Raw genomic sequence first — 23704 nt, 5'->3', positions numbered from 1 at the left:
GCTTTAAGAAGATTACTTATATGGATGGATCTTTAATCTGACTTTAGATGCCTGGATCTTTAACTATTTTGCTTTATATGGCAATATCTTTGATCTTGTCTTAAATAGGTGGAGCTTTGATCTTGCTTTAGGTGGCTGGATCTTATATTGATCTTGCTTTAAGTTTTTGTATATGTGAATAATTACTACTACATAAAATGATTTGAATACTACTACTGTATTAAAGACAATAATTTATGAATACATCTTTGGTGTGGTGAAAACAATAAATGTGTAATTTTGTGGAATTTTTAAACATTAACGAAATTTTTACATCTAAATTAATGTGCCATAAATACATACAATAATGACATGAAATAAAAGAAGTGGTTGTGAAAATTTCGTTTAAGTTCAAATTATTAACTGGGGTTGTCATAATCAAAAATATGTATTTTACTAACAAAATAGTATTGTAGTGTTAAATGAATATGTACCAAAGTAGTTGTCTTAATTATCAATTGCATTTCATTTGAAGGTGTAATAAAAAAAACGAGAAACTTTATTCTCCAGCAATTAACAACTGGACATTATTTAAATAGATTGATAACGTCATAAAAACTATCGTATTCTATATTATTCGTATAATAGGATCTTGACTGATCATACTACTAGTATTCAGTTTTTATTCCTCTTAAACCACCAATGTTTATGACCTCTTTGTTTCTCCAAATTTTTTCGGTCTTCTTCTTCTTTATGACCAAATGGATTTACTTTCTGTTTTCTTAAATGTTTAGCGATATTATCCTCTTCCATTTATTTTCTATTTCTTTTGTATACTATCTATGTTATTTTTGAGGTTACTTTAATATCCGTTAACTTTTCATGAGTGGACACCATCTATTTTCGGCTCTCTTGTGAATCTTTTTGTTTAAATTAGTACTTTAAACTTATTAACGTTACTTTTGATCAGTATTAATTTTATGGTTAACTTATAAAGATTGTATTAAAGTATTTAATAGTTGAATTAAAAAATAATAAAAAACAGTTATAATTTATAATGAATCATCCTGTGTATTCTAAAAATTCCTTATGCTAAAGACAAAGTATCAAAAACCTTTTGACACTTTATTTTGAGAACTTCAATCCAATAAAATGTGAAAAATATTTTTCAAAGGAAACCAGTTATTACTTATTTTTCAATATATACACTATATTAATGTTTCCTCATATCTTTATAGGAGTGAAGAGGATAATTTGCAATTTGCAGACAACAAACCCATCGAAAATACTTTTCTCGTAATTTAAGAAACTTCACTTAGCATGGATCTGTGGACTACATTTTTAATTTTATTGTGATATTGATATTCTGCTACCTGAGTAAATAAATGGGAGATATGATTGACATTTGTCAGTTTTGACATTTCATGTTTAAAATAATATTTTGTTTATATAGAGAGGACTTTAGAAGGAAATATTTTGTTTGGGAAATAATCGTTATATTATAACTGCTGCCATGATTAAAATTTAATTTAGATTTTTTCCTCGGTTATGAACTGACAGCGTGACATAAATCTTGTCGGTTAATCTCCTTTCTTATAATGATAATAATTTATAATTTCTTATAAATTTCTCTAATTTTTTCATTTCTATAACAAATTGGTATTTGTTGAAGGTTACCATATTTATACCTTTTACTGATTTAAAAAAATTAAAAAAAAACATAAAATTTGAAAACAAATAATGCTGTTTTTAGGAATCAATCATTATTATTTGACGAAAAATCAAAAACATTTTTGTTTGAATTTTGTACATATAGAATAGTAAAAAATGATGCTGTTGTTTATTAAAAAGTAATTAGTATTTTCAATACTAATAATTTTTCATTCGTTCTAAATATTTGGAATTTTGATACCTCATCCAATCATCAAAAAGTATATGTAAATATTTTTTTGAATATTACAGTGTTTACAAAATAAGTTAATTTGTCAGTAATAGTATATTAATAGTTATGGAAAACTAAACTCACTTCAAAATATTAAGTATACCAGTATTTGACAAATATTTTACACTCTCAATAGTGTATAGTAGGATATTCTTTATGAACGTCCATATATTCTTCTTCAGGATTTCTTATAGTGTTAACTTTCATTACCACGTCAAATTTGCGGTACAAACCCGAATCCATTATATATATGGACTAGAAGTTTAACCTCCAAAGGTGTTTTGCTTTATGGCTTTCTGCAAACAAACAAGATCAATTATAAAACTTGTCGATTGAATAACATAAAAGAATATTTTAGTCCCGGTGAGACTTCAAGGTCCCCATTAACAAACTAGAGCTTTATTCACCAGGTCAACTCTCCTAATAGTTCGAACTTTTTAAAGGTGATACTACAACATCAAAAAATTGTAAATAACATGGCGCAGTCCGCTTTGCAAATTTTTTGTAACTTTCAATAATTTTTTTGCTTCTTCAAGCTTTCCACTGTTTATTTTCGTACCATTTCGAAAGAAACTTCTCTTGTTCTAAATAGTCATCTTGTTCCTTTATAATAGCTTTTGCAGCTTCTAATTTCTTGTCATCAGTTTCAATCGCATTCCTGGGTTTTTCAGTGCCTTCACAATATTTTTTCTATTGATTGGATTAAACGCTTATTGGAAATCTAAACACAGCGTTTACATATCAATCTGGTGCTCATGTGATTTTTCCACTCTCTGGTTAATGGTAGGTCATGCAAATTGTGGATTTACATGACTTACCTTTAACGAATAATTTTAAAGACTATGAATTAGTCAAAAGCAAATATACTGACCAGTAAAGGAGAAACTGAATAATTCACAATCAATAAACTGTTTCACCATTCAATCTAAAGCTAAAGCATGTAGTAAAAAATTTTAGTGAAGGAAATTCTTGTTGAGGTCAAAAAATAGCATGCGCGGACGACGTAATTCTAATTAAAAAAATAAGAAACATAATGGAAAGTATGTTGAAGAAACTTACAAAAGGGGGAGTGGAAATGTGATAGAAATAAACAAAAATTGTGAGGTATACAAGCAATTCAGGAACAAAAGTTCAAGTATCTAAGAATTAAGATAAGAGTAATGGGGAAAGACGATCAGAAATAGAAGAAAAAATATAAGCAACCTATAGCAAATCGTTCGAATAAGAAGATGAATTCCAAGGAGTAGGCTGCAGAATCAGCCGACAGGGGTCATTTGTTGTATGTTATACCTCTGAATTGAATAATTTCTTAGATTAATTAACGAATAACTACCCTACGTAACCCCCTCTCTTGATAATGAATTAAAAGTGGAAGCGGAAATGTCGAGAAAATTTAAATTCTCTGACTTTGCAATACACTCGATCCTGTATCTGTTCAATTCTCCTAGTGCAATATTTTCTCCAGTTCAGCTAAAGCATCTAAATCTTTTTATAACTTTTCTTTTTCTTCAAATAAACTATCAGTAATTTCCTGTTTTGTCATTTTTTCATTAACTGTCGGGATATTCTTTATATCTTTAGTTTAATCTAAAGTACTAGCGGTCACTTCATATGAATTGCTGGCAGGTGAAATGGTTGCAATAACTACTGATTTCGTATGTCCTCCCAAATAATCTTTGAGGGGAATTTTGAATCTCTGTAAAGAATATGTTTTTGTGATTTGTCAACTAAAGCTTGAATAACTCTACCAAGTGTTAAGAGATTTGTTAATATTTCCCACCTACATTAAGCTGCATTTCCTATCTTTTAAAACCAATTCCCTGGATCTATGATTGATATTTTGTTCCTCTTCTTGTTTACTTGAAGGCCTTATACGAACAACCCCCATGTATAGTGCTTATATTTAAAAATATAGTTAAATCCAAAAGTGATAAGTTTTCTTGAGCCATTGAGCAAAATATTGACACATTAGTTCCATTAATTTTTGTTATGTACAATTATTGCTTAGAAGATACTAGTAGTTTTGCTTTTTGCACATTATTTCACAGCACGTTCATAAAACTACTGTTGAATATTTTGTATTCCAAAATATTACTTTTTGGAAGGTAAATAGGTGAGTTGGATAATATTATGCAAGAAAATACAAGTTTTCTGTATTTCACAGTATTGTATGGCCTTAGTAATTTTAGATCAAACTTTTCTTGTTTAATGGGTCAAAGTCAAAGATATACGAGAAAATTATAATTTTTATCCTGATTTGAAATGTATTTTATATGACTAAAATGCACGTTATTGTCGAAAATATTTAACATAAAAAATAAATAAAAACATAATTTATTTTGATATTTTTCTTTAATCGACTGTGTACAATTTCTGTATTTAGAATAATAATTTTTCTAATAGTATAAATTTTAGTCATCAAACATTTTAAATCAGTTCACGATGTAACGTGTAATCCCACAAAATTTCCAATTTATCTTGGAACAGATAAATAGATTTAAGAATATAATTGTTAATGATTGTAAACAATTATATATGACATAAAAGTGAAATTTTCTTTTTTTTGTGATAATTTTTTAGTTGTATTAATTTTATTTGTATAAAATTTGTGTGAATATGTATATATGCAGAAAGTAAGGTATTATGTTGTGGTAAGAACATCAATCTAGTTATTGTTTCATGCAACGGTCTTAAATTTATGACAAAAAATAAATGGAACAATGAGGTGTGTAGCTACTCACCGACCTCAAAGTAAAAATTGTGATAAAATAGTTTTTTTTTTGTGAAAACAGTTGGTAATTAGCTAAACAGCTTCACATTGCAGAAAAATATAAAACTAACAATTCACTCAGATAATGAACGTTGTCCATATAATAAGGTTCCCAAGGAGTTATGGCCCTAGAAACGCTGTCAAGCGGAAGTTTTAGTAGACTGGGCTCCATTTTTCCCAGTTTCCGTCCCACGCTTCCATTCGATTCTAACACCAAAACGTTTTGCGTGGTAACATTCATTCCTAACTGTCAGTCTCACACAACTCCCTTTCAGCCTAGACCCACCCAGTGATTACCATCTCTTCCTTGAATTAAAGAAACTTGAGCGGGACGACGAGGAGCTGAACGAAGAGGTTTTAAGCTATCTTAACTATAAGCAAGCTAATAACTATTTTTCATTGTGAAAATTCATTGGGACACTTATTTATGGATAACCCTCGTATATTGACATATGGATCAAAACAATTTCATGATACAGAGAAGAATTATCTGTATACTGATCGCAGTGATATTTTTTTTAATCTAAATTAAATGTTCACTTTAGTATTTCCTGTAATTGTTAGTTTACCAAAATACTTACTATGTACTCAATAAATCGTTAAAATTGGTCCTATCACTGCCAAATCACGGTTTTAAATGTATGTTACCAAAACTTTTATGTGCTGGTACGAATTTTTATACTTTATCACAGTCTTGGTGGTGACTACCTGTACAATGTATGTTTATTCATTTACTAGTTTGTTTACAATGGTATTCATTTATATGAATTGGTGTGTTCTACATGTTTCAAATCTGAATGTGTGAACCTTCACTGCAGCAGGAATTCCATTATTAAGCCAACTTTGCAATTGTTAATGCAATTGGGAGGCAAAAATAAGCAGATGAATAATAGAAAATAACAAGTTAGTTATAAAATAATTTGTCCACAGATTGATGATAATTTCTTACAATATTTAGTAAAGCCTGAATTTGAATGGTGTTTTTAAAAAAATGTGTTATTTTTTGTTTCATGAAATTGTATAAAGTATGATATTTTTATCAGCAGGATGTATTTGTATGGAACTAATTTAATCTAAAAATGTTCTACAAATTTTTTATAACAATGCCAAGTGCAATAATAAATTAGTAAAATCCATATTTTGTTTAATTTACTCAGCGTGAATAATTTTCACGTGCTTATATCAATAAATGGGATTCCGTACTTTACTTTTGAAGTGACCACGTGTGAAATTACTTTTTTTTAAATATAAATTAAATCCTATATTTTCGAACAGCTAAGTCGTTAGTAGTGCAGCTATGACCTAGAACACACAATAAGTTTACAGTTTAAGTTCCGCATCATTGCTTGATTTATTCATTAATTTCCATAGTATATAACCCAACTTCCTAACCCTAACGCATTCATGTCATTAGATTCGGGGGCCCTTGGCCTCCACATCCTAAGCCACCTTATAAACTACCAAGAACACAATAAAGAATTATGAAGTATACGATAAAGCCCCGTACATTGTAGTAGTAGAAAACAAAAATAAAAATATTAAGGTAATTTAAAAGTATCAAAAAAATTACTGGGAAAGGAACATAATTAGTCATCACCTTACACTATGCCAATGCCTTTCTCACTAATAAAATAATATCAGCAAAATAATAGAATGCATTCATCCCTTCTTCACTAGTTTCAATAAAAAGGATAGTCTGGGACATCGATTTCAATACCTCAATGGAAGAAGTAATTACGGACCTAACCTAACCAGACTGACAATAGCAGCAAGAAGATTAAATGGAAGAATCGTAAACGAAGATAACACAATTGATTATAAACCAATGCAGACTATATTAGTCACCTTTAGAGGTAAGAAATTGCTAGAAATGATCGTTGTAAATAATTTTGAGTCGAGAGAACAGGTATATGTTGAACCAGTAATCCAATGTATGAACATAAATCCACAGACAGAAACTGTAAGGAACATGAGAGGCAAAAAAATATTAGGAAATATATCACATTCAAAAATGTGTACCAAACAGACCCTATTACAGTAGTTGACTTTTTTAAGTGATTACTAGAACAATCAAAAATTAAGGAAATAACCAAAAAGGAAGTACTTTCAGAAATTTATATATTCTATAATCGCCTGAAGTGGCAGAAACAGAAATAAAACAAAAACAACAGGATATGATTTTTGAAACGATCCAGAAGGTGAATACATGAAATAGCAATACCAAACAGCCCTGATGAATCCAAAACATAAATTAATAATTCACAAGTGAAAACAAGAAAAGAATTAACTATTCTACAATGAAAGTTTATTTTCAAATTATTCTGACTTTAGTGTTTTAACTCATGAAAAACATCCAGACCTAATTCTTCTGAATGAAACATTCCTTAAATTGGACTAAAGCGTCCTTTTCCCACACTACACAAACATATGGCAACATAAAAATGATGGAAGGGGAGGATTAATTATTTTTATTAACAAAAACATACTCATAACATCAGCACCAGTTTAGCTAACCGGTTTCAGATCTTAGGAGTGAAGGTTAAAGAAATTTCAATAGTTACCATCTATTGTCCATTACAAAAAAACTATCTAGAGATATTTAGTAAAATACACGGACCATTTATCATCATGGAAGATCTGAACGCCCAGGACCAAAGCTGGGGAGTCAGAAACTACGAATGCGAAAGATATAAACTTAATGAATGCGATTGAAGAGCAAAACCTAGTATACCTGAATAAGGGAGAAGCTAGACATCTGTCACAACTAGGTCAGAATTGAAGAGTCACGAACGTAGCACTGCTGACTACATAATTATCTCCTTTTTGTCCGGAAGAATTGGAAACAACCGAAAATAGCGATCACATGCCTACAGCTACCACAATTAACCAAGAGGTGGGGTCTATTCAAGATAATGAAATGGAGGGCAAAGGAAGCTGATTGGAATAAATGGACGAAGGCATTGGAAAGCATTGAAATAGGCTTAAAATCTGATGTGGGAAATGAAAATTTCTACCTACTTTGACTTTTTTTACTTCTTACTACTACTACAAAAAAATGATACTGGAACCCTACCAAACTCATTCATACTAACCCTATTAACTTCATCCGCAGGAACATTGCGTTTAGGCATTATTTAAAACAAAAAGCTAAATGTCAAATCACACTATATATAAAATGGAACCAATAACTGACGTCAAATTTTCCAAAAAATATACAAGAACACAACTTGCACTAAACTGAACAACTTACCAACTCATAAACATAAATATTAATCAGATATCTAAGTTGGAATTTCTGAAACCGTTAGTGATATTCACACTGAATAAACTGTTTACAACATCATTCACAATTACACTGATGCGCGTTTCGATAACAAAGTTATTGTCTTCAGAGACTGATGAGACAGTTTAGTCTCTGAAGACGATAACTTGGTTTTCGCAACGCGCGTCAGACAGTGTAATTGTGAGTGTTGGAGTAATGAACAATGTGTTCAGTATTAATCAGACAAGCAAGTGAAAATTCAATCTATAGAACACAAAAGTTGGGCTAAGGAAACAATGTTCAACATAAATATCTATGAACCTCCCGAGTTTTGTGGAGCACATTAAAATAATAGTTCAAATGTACAATCTTCCGATTTCCAGTTTATGTTATCGATAACGATAAGCTACACCTTCACACTCACAAATTTAAAATATTGCAATTTTCTATTCTTGTTAAATAATGCACTATGTTTTTGACCTTTATTTAAAAATACTATAGAACTATTACATAACTAATTTAGACGTTGTTACAAATATAATTTTTCATTTTAAATAGGAATAGGGTTTAGTTAGCCTGAATTGAGGGTAAACCAAAACAACAAATTCTTCGAGAACAGTTTTATTTCCCTTTTGTACAAAGTACTGAAAAAAAATTAAATATTAACTCCAATAGTACATCTGTGATATTCTCAAAAAATTACACAATTAAATATGAAAATATACTCAATTACTTACATGACTAGCACCCAAAGAATACCAAAAATTTTATATTTGTATGATGAGATTTCATGAACAAATTATGAGAAAAAAATATTACCCAAAACAGTTGAAAATTGAACTGTCCTTGTTTGAGAGTTTTGCGAATTTTTTTGTATTTTTTCAACTTTTTTTTGGTCTTTTCCCTTTTGTTCACAAGTTGGAAAAGATTTTTTTTAAAGTTAGATGTTGCAATCATTTTTTTTGGTACGACGCTCGTCACTGTTGACAAGACAGAACATCGAATTTTAAAGTATTTTTTTACTTTTTAATTGTTATGAAGGAAAAATTTGCAGCAAGACATAAGGTCTTAAGACATTTCATGATCCGATAACAAAAATACAAATCAGTTTGTCGCCATTTTCAAACGAGTTTGAATTTGCTTATCTACAATTTACAAATCAGTATACAAACATCAAAGAGAATATAAAAAGTATCAAAAATGTTTTAGTTAACTCTCATTGAAAATTGCAGCGCCAAACTGCAGCAAACACATATTTTTTGCAAGTATTTTTTTTGGTGAATTGACAAGAAATCCTTAGAGACAAATGGACTACATGAAATGCCTTTTTGTCTGCTATAGTTTACAAACTCACGCGCTAAACGTTGTTAACATAATTATGAATATTTTAGAGTGATGGACTTGAGCGCGATTACGCTTAAGCACTGCTCTCTGTAGTTGTATTCTGCACTGGTTGACTTTCCTGTAACAAAAATATTACATTCAGCTTATTTTATTCTCTTATACAATATTATTATATTGAAAAAAAATTCACAGACACAGAGCTAAACATGTAAAATCTACCTTATTAGAGTCTACCAGTGTTAAGTTTCCATAGATTATAACAATTTGAGTATATCATTGGATTTCCATGCCACTTTACCTGAGTTTGGTGAAAATGAGTGTGAATATGACTTTCACTAATTTAATTTAAAAAAATATATATATATACAAAACATGAAAAACTGGTTACAGTTGCTATAGAGTAGAGGCAATTATTCCCTGGGAACAATATTCAACGGATAGTTATCAATAAAAAATCAATTGAAAAAACAATGCTTTGAAAAAGTTACAAATCTTAACAAATTAAAAAAAATTATATCTGTATAGGAAACTTTGATATTATTTGGATAAATGGATTCTTTGGTCCTTATTATAAGCTTTTATTTAATATTTTTATTTTTGAAATTATTTCTTAAATACTTCAACCTTCTCGACAATTTACTTCCAAACTGGTCTGTTCTTCACCAAAAATCCCCATTCATTGTTTGTAAGTCTTCGTGAACTTGACCAGTCCATCTGATGTTTTGGCATTCATGATTCTCTTCTCTTGATCTGTATTCTTTGAATCATCTCAACCTCTGGACTTTAATGTATCGGACGATGTTTTAATTGCCTAGTATTACATTGATTTCTTTATTATTTTGGATTCTCCAGTCTGGTTCGTTCATTCTAATTCCTCCATATATTCTTCACCAACATTCACTGCCATAAGTTATAATTGGTATTATTAGAATCCTGTAGATTTTCAACTTAGTTCTACTTCTTATTATTATTAATTTGTTTTAAATGAACTTCAGGATCGCACAAATAAGATATATTACAACTTTGTAATGTGTCTTATATAAGTCTCCTACAATCTTCTGATGCAGGTATCTTCTTAAATACAGTTTTAGATTCATTAAAAACTATGGTGAGTTCTTTACATTTTATTTCTACACCTTGAAAAAGTTCTATCAGTCTCTATTTCTTGCTATTATTGCAATATCATATGCATATGCACAAATCTGGGTCGATTTATTAAATATAGCACCTCTCCAATCTATTTGCTTAATTACTTTTTGTAGTATTATAAAGAGTGTGCGCTATCAAGAGCTAAAAATATATAGCTGGTATATTTAGATCAATATCTTGTTAGCAGCATCTTTTCTCATTATGGTAAAAACAGACTATATGGCTTTTTGGAAAATATGATCTGAATGTTTGGTAAGTAATTTGAATTGATCGGATACTGAACTAATAGTAATTGTAGTAATAGATCATAGGCATATGATGTTCTTTTTCTCTTCTGTGTCGCTCCAAAATTAGAAATAAGCTAATGCCAGCAACAATAATTAAAAATGATAAGATGGAAACTTTTATTTTGCTAGTCTAACTATCTAACTGACCTTTGATAATCCAAAGGAAAAATTTGTGCATAGAATTAAATGCAAGTTACTGCAATGAAAATGACAATAAACCGATAAAGTTGTAGGATTTTCCATGAATCAATCACCTGAGTTACAACTGCGATACGAAAATTTAATGATATCAAGAAACCGATTAAGTTGATGGGTTTTTCATGAATCAACCACTCGAGCTTTGACTGCGGTACGAAAATTTAATTATATGAATAAACCAATAAAGTTGTTGGGTTCATCATGAATCAATCAGCTGTGCTTCAACTGCAATACGAAAATTTAATTATATTTCCATATTATATGTTAATTTCAAACCAATATGAGAAATGCAGATGGATTCAAATCATTTTAAAATATCTGTTTAAACTATTGAAAACTATCAGCAAACCATGAAATTTCCTCCCAATATAAGATTGAATTGTTTTGCAAAAATTTTCTATCAATTTTGAACATTATCTATTAATAATTATATATTTATAATGTAACAAGGTTACTATCAAACTCCATTCACAGAATCTAGTAAATTCTCATGGTGTTAGCGAATCCTTGTAATAATTTTGCACAGCCGAACACTTCAGTGCTAATGTTATAACAACACTGACGTTGCCTTGGATGTGCACATTTATTTCTATTAAAATGAATGTGGTTCCAACAAGCTTATATTTCATTTTTTGGAACCAAACTCTGTTAATAGACAAGAAATTTCTTATAAATATATAAAATTTAAAAAAACGCAACATGCACCACACAGAACTTTAACTACTTACTTCAACAGCTTTTTCAGATGCAGAATTTTCAGGAGCCTAGAATTCAAAGAAAATACTATTGTAAGGAGGGCGTGCATAGAGAAACTGTTAGAAGCAGGTCGATAATTGAAACTTATCTATTTTTTGGTTAGTAGAATATGTAACTGTAATATTACACATCTATTCAATGATAATTGTAAATAATTTAATTAATAATCTTTAAATTAAGCATTAAGATGTTGATTTTTCATCATCATCATTATGCCTTCAAATTCTTGGAATATGGCTAATCATCAATATCTAGATAAAATAAATAAATTCTTGAACAGGTTTTCTTGAAAAATACTATGTTTATGAAAACTAAAATAAAAGTGTTTTATGTGAACATGTAATGAGACTCATGACCTTCAGAAGTTTCTTTACACCAACCAAAAATTTTATGAATAAGAGGGATGTTCGGTAAGTTTCATATTTACACCTTCTACCCTCCATTGAGGTATGGAAATGAAAAATTGAAACAGTCTTAATTTACCAATATAAATTTGAATTTTTCAATTCAAATATTAATGTTACGAGTTACGAGAGCTTGAGGAAAATTTATCACATTTGGACGGACTTCGAGACGATGTTGATAATTTCAATGAAGAAAGTGAAGGTGACAATGAAGTTATTGAATAGAATTTGAGCAGTAGTGATTCAAAGCAATCTGATGATGAGGAGTGGTGGTTTTATATAGGAAAAAAACACAGAAACGATTTGGAAAGGTTTTCCAAGAAAACTAGATGTAAAAATGTCTTGTCTCGGCTCCATTGGTCCTATCAAGAATTCTTCAAATCAAAAAGAATCATTAGTTTTCATAACCACATATATGATCGATAGTGTGGTAATTTGCACAAACATTTATATTCACAACAGAAGAACAAGTTTCCTTGTAAGAGACTGTAAACTAACTGACCATTCAGAAATACAAGCCGTATTAGGTGTACTTTTCCTCAAAACAATAAAGAATAAAGAGAGTCATGTAAACAGTCAGTCATGAATTTTGGACCCCAGATGGAGCTGGAATGATTCAGATCAGATCAGAGCTGTTTTTTTTACAAAAGGTTTCGAACACAACTACTAGAGCGGAAGACAAAACACTGACAATTAGTTGCCACAAGAGATATATGTACACAACTTTTGTGAAAAGTTGTATAAATAATAATTTGAGGGCATATAATATGTCTAATGATGAAATGCTTCATAAATTTCGAGGCCACTGTACACTCAAATGGCATAAACTAGTTTACAAATAAGTATCATCCAATACAAACTTTCTATGAATATAATTGTGATAACGAAAATGGATCTCAGCGCTCAATTTTAATAATAAAATTTTATTTGCAACATTGAAAGTTTGCACTTTAAATAATTTTTATTGAATTCTGACTAATTACAGACTATTCTACAGTTGTTAATATTATTTACAAATCTATATTTTACATATTATATTTGGAATGTAACAAGGTTACTATCAAACTCCATTCACAGAATCTAGTAAATTCTCATGGTGTTAGCGAATCCTTGTAATTATTTTGCACAACCGAACACTTCAGTGTAAACATTGTAATAACACTGCCGTTGCCTTGGGTGTGCCAATCATCCATCACCATTGTTATTAAAATCTATCTTTTATTTTATTTAACAAAATTTCCAAGTAATGTTTCAATATTCGAAGATATTTTCACAAATTTCAAAGTTACACAATATAATATATATACCTTGACATTCTGTTGGTTTCCTCCAGCAGAATCCGAATGAGAGTTACCGGTTCTTGGACGTGGTGGGCCACGTCTGCGGTAGCGTGGACGTGGTGGTCCACGTGGTCCACCTTCTTGACCGTTTTGCTCTCCAGCTTGGCCCTGGCTGTCCTGGGAACGTGGTCTAGGGCCTCCTTGGCCTCCACGAAAATTACGGCGGAAAAGTCCGCGCATGGGTCGACGACCACGGGGAGCATCGCCATTCTAATCGAAAAACAATAAATTATATGTATATTTTACTAGTATTTGAAAGGCTCAAAAACTTTTTACCTGATCTGGATCTCCTGGCGGTCCACGGTAGGGTCCTCTATAGTATCCTCTTCCTCCTCCATAGCCTCCACGACCTCGTCTGGGTCTAAAACGACGTGGTGGACCTTGTCCTTGGCCGCCTTGTCCACCTCCTTCACCTCCAGATTGTGCTCCATCCTATAGATAAAATTTTATTCAATAAAAACTGCTTTACTAAATATCCTGGAAACTAGTACCAAAACGGAAGAACCAAGTTGTTAAGATAAATGTTTTAACAATAAATTGAAAATTACTAACCTTTAATTCACCATCACTTTGACTTTCTCTTGGCGGCCCGCCGCCTCTGCTTACTCCACGGCGTCCCCGTCTTCCTCTAGGATAGTACCATTGACGATATCCTCTTCTACGATCGGCGGCATAAGGCGAGCCCCTTACTGGATCACCGTTAGGACCAGTTACATTGGCTGCCTCATTCCCTTTTTCTCCAACCACTACGCTAAACTCTACCACTTCGCCGTCACCGACGGATCGAACGGCCTTCTTCGGATTATTTTTTACAATGGCCGACTAAAACAGAATATATATTTTCAATGAAAATAATATCGTACATTTCATATATGAAATATCAAATTTCAAAATAAATTAACTCCCAATATTAAGTGGTTTTACCCATTGTTACCAACAATTTCAAAAACCATAATTTAGTTTGCAAACGAGTGATTTGACCGGAAGATATAGTTGAGCAACAAGTTCCTAGCTCTTTTTATAACCAACAACAGATTTCAATTTCCAATTTCACCTGACTTGAATCATATCGATTTTTATATGGGGCTATATGAAGTTCTTAGTGTACAAAACAATCATCGAATCTGAACAAGATCTAATAGCTAGAATTCAAGTTGCGGCAGAAATCATTAAAATCCATCCAGATTTATTCTCAAAGGCACGTTTTTCAATGACAAAACGGTGCAATAAGTGTATTGAAGTAAGCGGCTAACAGTTTGAACATTTGAGATTATGAATAATTTTTATTTGTTTTGAAATACTTAAATTAAATGAATTTCTACAACACTGTTCATTTTGGCTCCATAAAAGGATATTAGTTTTTTAATTAAAAATTAAAACAATCAGGAAATATAAAACAACTAACCCTGACAGCGCGCCACTGGTTAAATTTTTCAAAAGTATGTTTATGTCAAAATATTACTTTATTAAGAAACGTATTGGCCACCAAACTTGAAAAAAAAATTTAAAGGCGTCTTGATTTATGGCAAATTTTTGATTTTGATTTTAAATTTTGAACATTCTATATCTCAGCAACTAGTCCCGTAAGGGTTCGTATTCCCATATCAAAGTGAATCATTCATTGATATCTCTGTGGTAGAGCGTTTTCGGTAGAATATAGAAACACCCTGTATAAAAGTTCGCTACTAAAAAGTTAGGGGAAGACTTGTCACAAAGCTATTTCAAAAGAGGGTTCATTGGAAGTCTTGAAAAACCAGTTTTATACCTGGTACAAATAATAAATTAATGCCGCCTGCCTATTGATGAAGCATCTTTAGAAAAACTGCTCTTTCTAAATAAAAAGCATCACTTTTATTTATTAGAAGAAACTGTAAACTGGTTTGAGATTTTTCAATGGATCACCTTTAAAAATTATATGAAAAGATGTGGAATTTTGAAATGCCATTAAAAGAACAGTGACAGCAAGCTTCATTAAGATATTTTTAAATTAGGCAATTGACACCAAACTGTATTGGCTCATTTATTGAGGCTTTTCATTCGTGCATGTTAATTGGAAATGAAGAACATTCACTCTGTTAAAGATAAACCGAAATATTAAGTAGTCACCTGACAAGCCATTTGACTCCGAAAGATTAATTTTTTTCATGATTTACATTTACATTTTCGTTATAATAATAGACTAATATCCAATGAATTGGACAATACGACTGTCAATAAAACAGCAATTATTCGTATAAACTGTTTTCAATTATGAACATAATGGTGGTCATAATGATTGATACTAGTTATTTACATCTATCTTCAATGAATTCTTTGGAGAAAATTTCAATTTCCTTCCTTCATTTTGATAAATAGCTATAATGATTAGCAATACTTGAAAGCGTAAAAAAATCCCGTTCTAAAAATGTACCGCACATTTGAAAATTTATATTTTTTATATCGCCCAGTGTCTATACTTTTAATTGCCACTAACCACGATTTAAAAAAAAATGATGATACAACAGACACAACTAAATAGAAAAAGTAATTATTTTACCTTTATCACAGTTTTTATCTTTAGGTAATTAGTTTATATCTAATTAATTTAATTGAACTTATTAAAATGAAGGAAACATAAATATCTAGTAAGTAATTAGTTCGTTTTTTTATTTTCTCAATTTAGTATAGTGCAATTAGTCCGGCAGCTATGGGGGTCCCGTAGCCGTTCATATTCCTCCCAGTTTTAGAGCGTTTTCCTATGTTTTTTGATGCGTAGAATCGATTTTTCGAGGGTGTCGAGCTCAAATCTGATCGAGTAATTTGTTATATAATGTTTATAAAGATATAATTCTTAAGCAAGAGATATGAAAAAAAGTTACAAATAAAAACAATTCGTTTGAAAAAGATCTACATAAAAGATCTCTACAGTTTTTTGCTAAAAATCAATATTTAAAAAGTTAAGTCCATATAATGCAAAATTGATGTTTATCGATCATTATTTAGTTAATAAATGACGTAGGAAGATCTGAAGTAGCTCATTTTAAACGTTAAAGTTTAAGCTTCAAAATGAGATGTGGTGTACCTTTTAAATATTATCTGTTAAAAAGTTACTGAAGTTTGAATGTACAAATTTTCATGAAAAAAAAAAACCGTCATTTGTTTGTGTTTTAAGGATATATAAATTTTAAAAAAACGAGATGCACCTTATAGTAGCTTAAAGTGTCAATAAGAACATTTTCACCACTTTCAATTATGTTTTCAACCCTTATTTGTAAAATTATGCAGGTTTTACTTTTTACTACTACATAATTTCTCAAGCAGTTTTTGTGATCAAACACTTCTGCTGCAAACAGAAATGTAAAGATCTTTTTTGTAGATCTTTTTTTTTGACAATTATAGTTTTATAAACAATTACATTTTGTATAACAAATTACTCGACCAGATTTGAGCTCGGCACCATCGAAAAATCGATTCTACGCATCAAAAAACATAGGAAAACGCACTAAAACTGAGGGGAGTATGAACGGCTACGGGACCTCCCATATCTGCCGTACTAAATACATCTTTATACATTTATATTCATATACAAATATATATTCAAAGCATAATTTCAGAGAAAAATTATCATTCAGCAATAAATTAATTTGTAATCATCAAATTCAATCGTTTATCTAGATGAAGCAACTATATGAGAAAAAGAATCGGTGGAGTGAAAACTACTTGATTTCACTCGAAATCTCCTGTATTATTCCTCTGAATTAAAAGTTTTATTATATAGATTAATATCCATCCCTATATTCGAAATTTTGAAAATAAAAGTAGAGACCTCAATAAATAAATGAATTAAATTACTTCACAAATATTAACCAGTCAAGTTTGAATTCAAATATATAAATAATTAAAACATTCATCAATAAACACTAAAACAAACAAAGTATGGAATTATCTTATCTGGATTTTCCAGTGACCTTTAATTTTATCATACAGCAACAAAACATAACATTTGAAACATGTATTATAAAATGTGTTCCCCATAAAACAGCCAGTAACATATTATTAAGTACAAAATGTTATATAATCGGCTGCCTCGTGGAGTTATTGTTATATAGCACACTTATGACTCAGTCATCTCTTAAAAAGACAAAGATGGATCTAAGGAGTGTGCAAAAATAAATACCTAACAGCTTAAATCATTTCAAATTATAAATAATAATTTTGTTTCATCATAAATCCAATATTTTTAGAAATTTCAATATTTAAATAATTTTCAAATTTGTCCATTTCTTCTGAAGATCTAAAGATTCGCCAGAAACAATACTAGAGGGATGTATACATTGGGGTGGGCAAAATTAGTAGATTATTTTTTTTATTATTTACTTTAAGAATTATGTTCAAGAAAAAATTCCATGAAACTGAGTTCTTGATTTTAATATTAACAGGGGCATAATTGATAATTTCCTTATTCCATTTAAATTACATAAGAGAAAATTTTAAAAGTTTGAGATATAATTACTCAACAACTAATCTACAACTTAAGTTGGAATTTTTGGAACCTTAAAAAAATATATTCGGCTTATTTGGCGAAGTATAGATGTTTCGATATCTCCATTAAAAGTAACTTTATGCCTATATAATAAAAATGATACGTCAAGCAAAACTGGAGATGCAAAAATCAAAATATTATCTTTTTGGGATTTAGAAACAATAATGGATGCTATTATCATAGATATAAATATTTTTTATATGCTCTTGTGTTAATTTAAGAAATCAATCAATTGAACCAATATATTTCCTATTTTCAATACAAACATGGCATATTTATACTTCTAAGTTTATAAACAGGAAAATGCGGGAAAACGAAGAATATAATTTTGAAAAAGTTGTGTCTTTATACTATCTAGGAGTGCTGATTACGATTACGGATGATCATACGAAAGAGCTAGAAAATCTGATAGCAAAGGGTAGTAGAAGAATGGGGTTCTTGAATAATATTATTTAAGCAAAAGCAATATCCAAAACAGCAAAGATAAGGTTGTACAAAACAATGATTGTGCCGACTGTACTATATGGGTATGAGTCCTGGATACTAACCCAGAAGTGTGAGAGACTACTCTGAAAAATACTGGAGGTGTGAAAATGAATATTGAGTCGTGGAGAGAATAACAAATGTTGAACCAAAAGAAATATATAAAGAGCCTAATATTATGCAAGTTATCAGACCCCAAAGAATCGGGTGGTTGGGGTCATAGAATGGATGTAACCAGAATTGCTAAGAGAGCACAAATGGAGAGGGAATTAAAAGAAAAGACAAGCAAAAAAATGAAGAGGAGGCTCCTGATATGGGAAGAGTAAGAATAACTGACTGGAGAATAAAAATGGATGGACAGATATAGTAAAAATAGTAAAGAAAGGAGAACACAACAGAGCTTAAGGAGTTTGAAATATATGTTTTGTAATTTTTTTACTTGTAAAAAAATATAGCCATGGGCCTTCAACGTTACTCTCATTAGGATAATCAAAAGTGTTTCCATTGTTTGAATTCTATAATAAAAGTGTTTTCCTTCTAACCTGCGTTTTAAGAAGAAAAAATTCATTCATTCTAGGACTTTGCACTAGTTCAAGGTTGGCACAAACTTTGGATAAACCTTGTGGTAAATTATGACTTTACCAAATTTGTGTGGCTTTACCCAACAAAATCAACCACGACGAAAGAAGTGATATGTTGTCTTGAAAAAGAACGTAAAATATTTGGAAACCCTTCAAGGATAATATCTGACCGAGGATCCGCCTTCCATGATTAAATGACGATTAAAACCACTGAGAGTTTTTTCAGAAAAAAAGTAGCTAAATGTGACTATTTCCTTCGAAAAATTTAAGCCAACCAAAAAGCTGTAATATTTTATGTTTACCTAGCAACGATCAAATTTCAGCGATAATACTGCACTAGTGCAAATTATCGATAATTTGCACTAGTGCCAAATTTTCGTCTAGGATTAATAAGCATCATTTGGTTTTAATTTTATATTTTAAGAAAAGGAACAATTATTGTTTATTTTAAATTAAATTTTTCTCAGGAAATAGTCTGCCAAAATGCCCTCTCGTGCATGTCAAATTGTCTCATAATTTCCTCTCGTGCGCATTCGCGCACTCGAGAAAATTAAATTATCGACAATTTGACATGCACTCGGGACATTAATATTGACTATTTCCTTCGAAAAATTTAAGCCAACCAAAAAGCTGTAATATTTTATGTTTACCTAGCAACGATCAAATTTCAGCGATAATACTGCACTAGTGCAAATTATCGATAATTTGCACTAGTGCCAAATTTTCGTCTAGGATTAATAAACATCCTTTGGTTTTAATTTTATATTTTAAGAAAAGGAACAATTATTGAAAATGCAATTAGAATATACAACTTTACTGGAGGCCGACGATGGTGTTTCTATGCTGCTTCCACCACTGTTGTCAATAAGTTACCGTAGATACCAATTCAATGCCAATATGATGATCGTCAACTACGGTATAATTTAAAGAATAACAAATTTTAAACACAGAATTAAGTTTATTTTAAATTAAATTTTTCTCAGGAAATAGTCTGCCAAAATGCCCTCTCGTGCATGTCAAATTGTCTCATAATTTCCTCTTGTGCGCATTCGCGCACTCGAGAAAATTAAATTATCGACAATTTGACATGCACTCGGGACATTAATATTGATAATTTTCACTTCCAATTATATATATATATATATATATATATATATATATATATATATATATTATATATATATATGTTCTTGATATATATAATTATCAATTTGTAAACAAATATTAGTTTCAAATGAAAAATTTCTAGATAAGCCAAAAATAACTAATAAATTATATGTATTTAATTCGACACATTTGGTAAACAAATACATCAATATCTAGGAATATTCTATTGGAACAAAAAAGCTTCTTTAATATTTACCCACTGAAAATATTTGAAAAGTATATTGTTTGTTTGTTTGGACTACATTTCAAAATTTAATATAATATCAAACAATAAATATTAATATGCACTCCAACTATCAAATATAGTTCAAAAATAAAATAAAAAATACTCACTTGATGCACAAAGACGTCTTCTTTGGTATCATTTCTATTAATGAATCCATAGCCACTTTTGACATTAAACCATTTTACTGTGCCAGTTACCTTCGTTGCTGTAGAAAAGACAATGCAAATCATATTCCAAAATAAAATCTAATTCTGCGAGTACAACTTTCAAGAATTTACACCAACACATCGAAAAAGAAATAAGCTATAGTGGATTAATAATCAAGAATGTAATATGATGAACAAATCAGGAAAAACTATACAGCACTGCTCAAATTGTTGAAATCTTCATATAAAAATAAAACTGGACCACTCCAAAATAAATGCTATACAAAAGATTGGGCTACCAACATATAAAGAAAAAATTCTAGTACCAACTTGAACTGACAAAAAAATTCAATAAAAACTGAAAAATAAATAAAAGAAATGAATAAATTGAATTTGAAAAGCACACATACTTGGAACAGAAAAATTTATAGGAAACTAAATATAAATAGATGCAAACAAAAATAGTGAAAGGGAATAGATATGTGAAAAAAAGTAATAAGTTGTTGAATCTTTGACAGTTCACTATTTCATAAAATTCTAATCTCCTAAGTGATCTAAATACTCCAACAAAATAAAAATTCATCATTTTAAAAACACTCAATTTTTTTTATTGTGAACAGTTGTTATTCAAATTTTCATAGATTATCTAAAAATATGCAATGATGACAATACAGTTTAATGAACTTAAAAAATTTACATATGAATAAGCCAAGTTTGAGCATATATTTATTTTTAAATTTCATTCTAGGACTTTGTACTAGTTCAAGGTTGGCACTAACTTTGGATAAACCATTAATATATGCGATTAATTAGCTAAATTAATCTCTATACCAATTAAAAAAATATTGAAATCCCAAAAAGTACATAGCATAATTAAAATGTTAGAATAAAAAAAAATGTTGTGGTTGAAAGACAACTAAGAAATGTTATTAAGCTGAAAAATCTGAAATCTGGAAATCTGAAATATCTACAATGTGATAAAATTTTAAATACAGCGAAATATAAAAAATAGTAAACCAAGCAAGGTAAAATTATCAGAAAAGTTTGGGGGGAAAAAAAGAGACAAATTTATACTCAAACGAATTATTTTACAAAACACTAAATAATGTGTGTCTAAAAATTTGAATTAAACTGTTAATAGGACATAAAATTATGATTTTAATGAGAGGTCGATAGATTATGAATAAATGGAAAAATCACTTCTGGTTTAATAAACGAGGATGGATAAAATGGTATAAGAAAAGGATAAACAGAACTAAAGATTGAATGCACAAAGCTATTAAAAGTCTAAAGAATACAGCTCCAGGATACAATTAGATTTCAAAGCAAATTAGAACATGGAAATAAAATAGACAAGATACTAATGAACAGGCACAATGAAATGAAAGCTCTCAAGGAATGGAAGAAATCATTTCCAGAAAATGGATAACTATTACACATTTTCAAAATTTGATTAATATTAATTAAATGGTTCAGTCTGAACCAGGGCATTTTTTATTCACTAATGTCAACTAGAAGGGCATGATGTTTTTAGAAATCCTTAGTAAATATAAAAATCGCACTTGTATAAAAACAAGGTAATTTATTATCACTTTAAAATGAAAAAAAATCTTGTTATAAATTTTTTGTGTAAATATAACAATATTTGAAAACTAAGTGAATTAGACAAAAAATTATAATTCGATTTGAAGCAAATTTGATCGTTTCATATCATTTACAATGTTAAAATTTCTCCAAAGTTTTAAAATCTACACATTTCTACCCACGCTTGACTAACTTTTTTTGGCGATATTCTACAAAATATAGAAATAGGCTAATTTTAATAATGATACTATTATTAAAAGATACATAGAATTCGATAAGTAGAACATGAATAAGAATACAAAATATAAATTCAGTAATAACTATTTACTTATAAAAATACTTAAATGTATGACAAGCAAGCAGAGTCAATAGCCTCGAGACAAAATGTCGTTTGAATAGTAATTTTAATGTTTAGGTTTTGAAAAAATGTTAAATTCAATAAAATGAGTTTAATAGTTGAAAAAAAACTAATACTTAAGTATATGCCACAACCATAAGCTAAAAATCTATTAAATATTACTTTTCCCGACCATGTGCTCGTTAAATAGAAATATGGATGCCACCAAGATGAGCGAGGAGGGTAAGTCAAACTGAAAATTGTCAATTTTATATTTTAAAAAAGTCTTACCAAGTACTTCCTTCTGTTTTGGGACTGCCTTAGGTTGTTCTGGCGTTGCTTGTTGTTGCTCCGCTTCAGCCATGATGGTCGGGCCGGTGGATGATGTTATACCGCTACCTCACCTTAGATGTTACTTCCTTCCTATCGAATTCAGTTGTTCAAAGATCTTGACGATTTGAGTTTTGTTTTCCCTTAAATATACTCGGTTTCCATGATCAAAGACGTGTAGTTAATAGCATATCTCTTTTTATTGCGACAGTTTTAGCCAAGTAAAAGTGGGACGTATTTCTGAGCTTATTTCAAAAGACGCATGCGTTGTTTATTTTCTTAGCGACATTCATAAGAGGAGCTCTGATTGGTCAAACGAATTGGCTTGGGGTATGTTACGTATGTATTTATATAAATGAAATAGTACAAAAATCAAAATAGAAATATGTAAGGATGTAATGGACGCGTTGTAAAATATTTGATAATAAATAAATATTTAACTATATTTCCTATATACATGTAAATTCAATAACAGCTAAATAGAGAAAGATACCTTTATGTTTTGAACTGATCTTTAGGATTATTATATTTTATCTATTGGTATCATGTACAATTATGTAGGGTACGTTCCACTCAACGCTTGCAAAGCTAACTTCCGCGACAGTTGAAATTCCCGTATCTTTAATTTAAAAAGCCTTGAGCGTTGTGTGCGAAAGAAAATGTGTAGTTTGGAAAGAATATTTCACATAAATTGGAGGAATATATGAAATCGGCGCGATACTGTCGGTATCGCGTGACATCATATATAACGTAGAGCGTTTGCTCGCGAAAGCCACGGGTCGATAAAAGCATGAATTAAAAGTTGTTTCAATTCAATGGATACAAGCATGTATATAATCTTTGGATAGAAGGCACAAAACATAAGCATGGTATATTCTGTGATACAACATACACAAA

General features: G+C 30.0%; 2 protein-coding genes across 9 annotated transcripts in view; one reads left to right on the top strand and one right to left on the bottom strand.

Annotated features, from left to right (window-relative positions):
• LOC130902158 (RB1-inducible coiled-coil protein 1) overlaps nucleotides 1-8702 on the top strand; it is a 62127-nt gene extending 53425 nt beyond the window's left edge. For 5 of the 6 annotated variants that reach the window (XM_057814033.1, XM_057814038.1, XM_057814035.1 and 2 more), the window contains one exon: nucleotides 1218-8702. In XM_057814033.1, coding sequence (XP_057670016.1) covers nucleotides 1218-1223 — 6 coding nt within the window. In that variant the 3' untranslated portion in view covers nucleotides 1224-8702. The remainder of the gene's footprint in view (nucleotides 1-1217) is intronic. The other variant, XM_057814034.1, reaches the window with a different exon arrangement.
• LOC130902160 (Y-box factor homolog) lies at nucleotides 8559-23024 on the bottom strand. 3 transcript variants are annotated; one of them, XM_057814043.1, is made up of 7 exons: nucleotides 22769-23024; nucleotides 20518-20615; nucleotides 13984-14253; nucleotides 13708-13863; nucleotides 13399-13641; nucleotides 11660-11695; nucleotides 8559-9415 (listed from the first exon to the last, which is right to left on the bottom strand). In XM_057814043.1, the coding sequence occupies exons 1-7, from the start codon at nucleotides 22839-22841 to the stop codon at nucleotides 9371-9373; spliced, it is 921 nt and encodes a 306-aa protein (XP_057670026.1). In that variant the 5' UTR covers nucleotides 22842-23024; the 3' UTR covers nucleotides 8559-9370. The 3 variants fall into 3 exon arrangements, with proteins under 3 accessions (XP_057670026.1, XP_057670027.1, XP_057670025.1); XM_057814044.1 differs by lacking the exon at nucleotides 11660-11695; XM_057814042.1 differs by having other exon boundaries at nucleotides 8559-13641.
• Nucleotides 23025-23704: the final 680 nt, after the last annotated feature.

Source organism: Diorhabda carinulata, chromosome X (genome assembly GCF_026250575.1).
Source record: "Diorhabda carinulata isolate Delta chromosome X, icDioCari1.1, whole genome shotgun sequence".
Classification (NCBI taxonomy): domain Eukaryota; kingdom Metazoa; phylum Arthropoda; class Insecta; order Coleoptera; family Chrysomelidae; genus Diorhabda; species Diorhabda carinulata.
Note: the sequence above shows the minus strand (reverse complement) of the source record. Positions and strands in the feature narration are given on the sequence as shown.